Genomic DNA, 3,094 nt, shown 5'->3' with positions numbered 1-3,094 from the left:
GCTGCGGCCTGGAATCGAACCCGCGTCCTCGTGCTCAGCAGCACAACGCCTTAGCCACTGAGCCACCGCGGCGGGTTAATGACGGCTTCCCACTATTTTTATTAAAACTGCGACGGATAATTACTTGTAATGCCGGCTGAGGTAAAACAATCCCAGGATTAAGTCATCATCTCAGCTGTCGAATGTCCTAGAACTCCTTTAAAGATAGTTTCCGAAAAACACCAGTTACACCATTTTTTTTTTGTAACCGCACTCCTCCTGTAAAAAGCCATGAGTTGTCTGAAGACGGGAATTTCCACTTTCTTAACTCTTCACCATAAACTAATTATAACAAGTAAAGAACCCTTGCGTAATGATGTAGTTGCCTTAGCGAGCAAGTGCACAATGATTTATTCTGCAAAGTGTATCTACATTAAATTGAGACGTACACAGCATTTCCGAAAAAGTTGTCTTTGCCTCACGGCGTATTCTCTCTACGTTTTCTCTATGGAGGCCAGATTCGATTGAGTCGTGCGGTGATGGGAGCAGATAGCGTGATACATCTTCGCGGGAAAACAGCGTTTCGAAATACCCTGTCTCGTCACTCCATTTAGCTTTCCTCAAGATCAATGACGCCCCGAAGGACGCGCGCTGAGGTAGCTCTCGCACGCGCGATTGTCCTCCCTTGCATTTTAAACCATTCACCGCGCGTGGTAGCATACTGCCGATGCCCCGAGCCATCCGTAATAAATTGAAAATAGCCGATGTCTGCTAAGGAAGGAAGGCAGGTCGAGAGTGTCTGCAAGCTTCCACAAACGCTTACGCAATATTGCCGATCCGCATTCCCCGTCTGACGACAGCACGAGAATACTTGAAGCCGGATCCGATGAACTTACTGTGGCAAAATATGCGCTTGTTATGCATTCCACCCTTTCCACTTTCTCATTTCCCCTTCCGTGTTGCACCACCTTAAATCGAGTATATAAGGACCCCACAATCGGTTTCGCTTCAGCAGTCTTCGGTTCGCCAACGCCACCTTCACCATGGTAAGACAAAGGCTTTCCGAGGCTCGTTTCGTATGGTAGTTCTCCGAAAGATTCGATCGACGTCCAAGCTCTCAAAGAATCCCAGTCCGACGAACACCGCACTTTTCGCTTTCTTTTTGCTACCCCGCAAGGCTCACGCGATGTATTTTTTGTCTCTTGGTAAGACTGCTTCCAAACCCATCGCGGTGGCTCAATGGCTAAGGCGTTGTGCTGCTGAGCCCAGAAACGCGAGTTCGATTCGAGGCCACGGCGGCCTCTCTTCAGATGGGTGCGAGAACCATAACCACCAGTGTGTTGAGATTTCAGCGCAAGTAATGATACCGAAGCGGTCAAAATCAGTCCGGAGTCCTGCGTTGCGGCGCCCCTGATAGTTTAGGGGTAGCTTCGGTGCATAACTCTCCTCTCCCTACAAAAAAAAAGATTGCTTGCAAGTGCTCCGCAAGTTCGCAATGTTTTTTTATTTATGGCGTCGAACAACCACGCAAACCTTTTTTCGACCATTTTTATTGAGTATAGAAGTGTATCAAAAAATGCTGTGCTGTAAGTAAAAACTAACTTTAGCCTACAAGTTAAACAGTGTGACGAAGCAACTATATATGGAATTAAGTTAATTGTGCAAAATACTCGCAAAACTAGCTACGCCAGAAAAAATATCAACTAAAGACTCGCTCTGGGAGAAGTAGCAAGTCAAATAACACAGTCCTAACTATTCCAGTTCCGTGCCTGCGTTCTCCTCGCCCTGGCCACCAGCGCCCTTGCTGGCTACCTCCACGGTGGCTACGGCGGATACGGCCTCGGCCAAGGCGTTGGCCTGACCAGCTACGGCCTCAGCCACGGCGTCGGCTACTCCGGTCTCACCGGCTTCGGCGTCGGCCACGGTCTTGCCTACGCTCCAGCCGCCAGCTACGCTGTTGCTGCCCCAGCCGCTGCTCGCTACGTGTCTGCCTACCAGGCTGCTCCAGCCGTGACCACCGTCCACGCCGCCCCAGCTCTTGCCACCGTGGCCGCCGCCCCAGCCGTGTCCCGTGTCACCACCTACCAGTCTGCCCCAGTCGTGGCAGCTGCCCCAGCTGTCGCCACCTACGCTGCTGCCCCAGTCGCTACCGTGGCTGCCGCTCCGGCTCGCTTCACCACCTTCCAGGCTGCCCCGGCTGTGTCCCGTGTCACCACCTACCAGCAGGCCCCAGCCGTCACCAAGGTCTTCCAATCTGCCCCAGCCGTCACTAGCTACGCTGCCCCGGCCGTGACCAAGGTCTACCAGTCTGCCCCGGTTGTTGCCGCCGCTCCAGCTGTGTCCCGCGTGACCACCTACCAGTCCGCTCCGGCCGTCACCTACCAGTCTGCTCCAGCCGTTACCAAGGTGTACCAGTCTGCCCCAGTCGTTTCCGCTGCTCCAGCTGTCGCCACATACGCTGCCGCCCCAGCCGTCACCAAGGTCTTCCAGTCCGCCCCAGCCGTGTCCCGTGTGGCCAGCTACGGCCTCGGTCACGGTGTTGGCCTCACTAGCTACGGTCTCGGTCACGGCGTCGGCTACTCCGGTCTCACCGGCTTCGGCGTCGGCCACGGACTTGCCTACGCTCCATCCGCCAGCTACGCTGTTGCTGCCCCAGCCGTTTCCCGCTACGTGTCCGCCTACCAGGCTGCTCCCGCCGTCTCCACCACCTACCACGCCGCCCCAGCTGTCGCCACCGTCCAGGCTGCCCCAGCTGTGTCTCGCGTCACCACCTACCAGTCCGCCCCAGTAGTGGCTGCTGCCCCAGCTGTTGCCACCACCTACCACGCTGCCCCTGCTGTGACTGCCACCTACGCTGCCGCCCCAGCTGTGGCCACCGTTGCCCACGCCGTTCCCGCCGTTGCCACCACCACCGTCCACCACGCTGCCCCAGCGGTGGCCACCGTCGCCCATGCCGCCCCAGCCTTTGGTGCCTACCACGCCGCCCCAGTTTACGGCTACGGAGTCGGCAACGTCGGCTACGGCGTCGGCCACTACGGCTTCGGCCACGGTCTCGGTTCGTATGGCCTGAACTACGGCTATGGCCTTGGCTCTCCCCTGGACTACAGCACCCTGC

At 56.3% G+C, this 3,094-nt stretch overlaps 1 protein-coding gene across 1 annotated transcript in view; it reads left to right on the top strand.

Moving 5' to 3' along the window:
• Window positions 1–990: 990 nt before the first annotated feature.
• The window catches only part of LOC144143007 (uncharacterized), a 24,703-nt gene continuing 22,599 nt past the window's right edge, over window positions 991–3,094 (top strand). The window contains exons 1-2 of the mRNA XM_077674831.1: window positions 991–1,025; window positions 1,741–3,094. The exon at window positions 1,741–3,094 is cut by the window's right edge and continues 232 nt beyond it. Of these exons, the coding sequence (XP_077530957.1) occupies window positions 1,023–1,025; window positions 1,741–3,094 (1,357 nt within the window). The 5' untranslated portion in view covers window positions 991–1,022. The remainder of the gene's footprint in view (window positions 1,026–1,740) is intronic.

The sequence above is a fragment of the Haemaphysalis longicornis genome, unplaced genomic scaffold (genome assembly GCF_048455015.1).
Source record: "Haemaphysalis longicornis isolate Haplotype H1 unplaced genomic scaffold, Haemaphysalis longicornis Haplotype H1 scaffold_6, whole genome shotgun sequence".
Taxonomy (NCBI): Eukaryota; Metazoa; Arthropoda; class Arachnida; order Ixodida; family Ixodidae; genus Haemaphysalis; species Haemaphysalis longicornis.
Note: the sequence above shows the minus strand (reverse complement) of the source record. Positions and strands in the feature narration are given on the sequence as shown.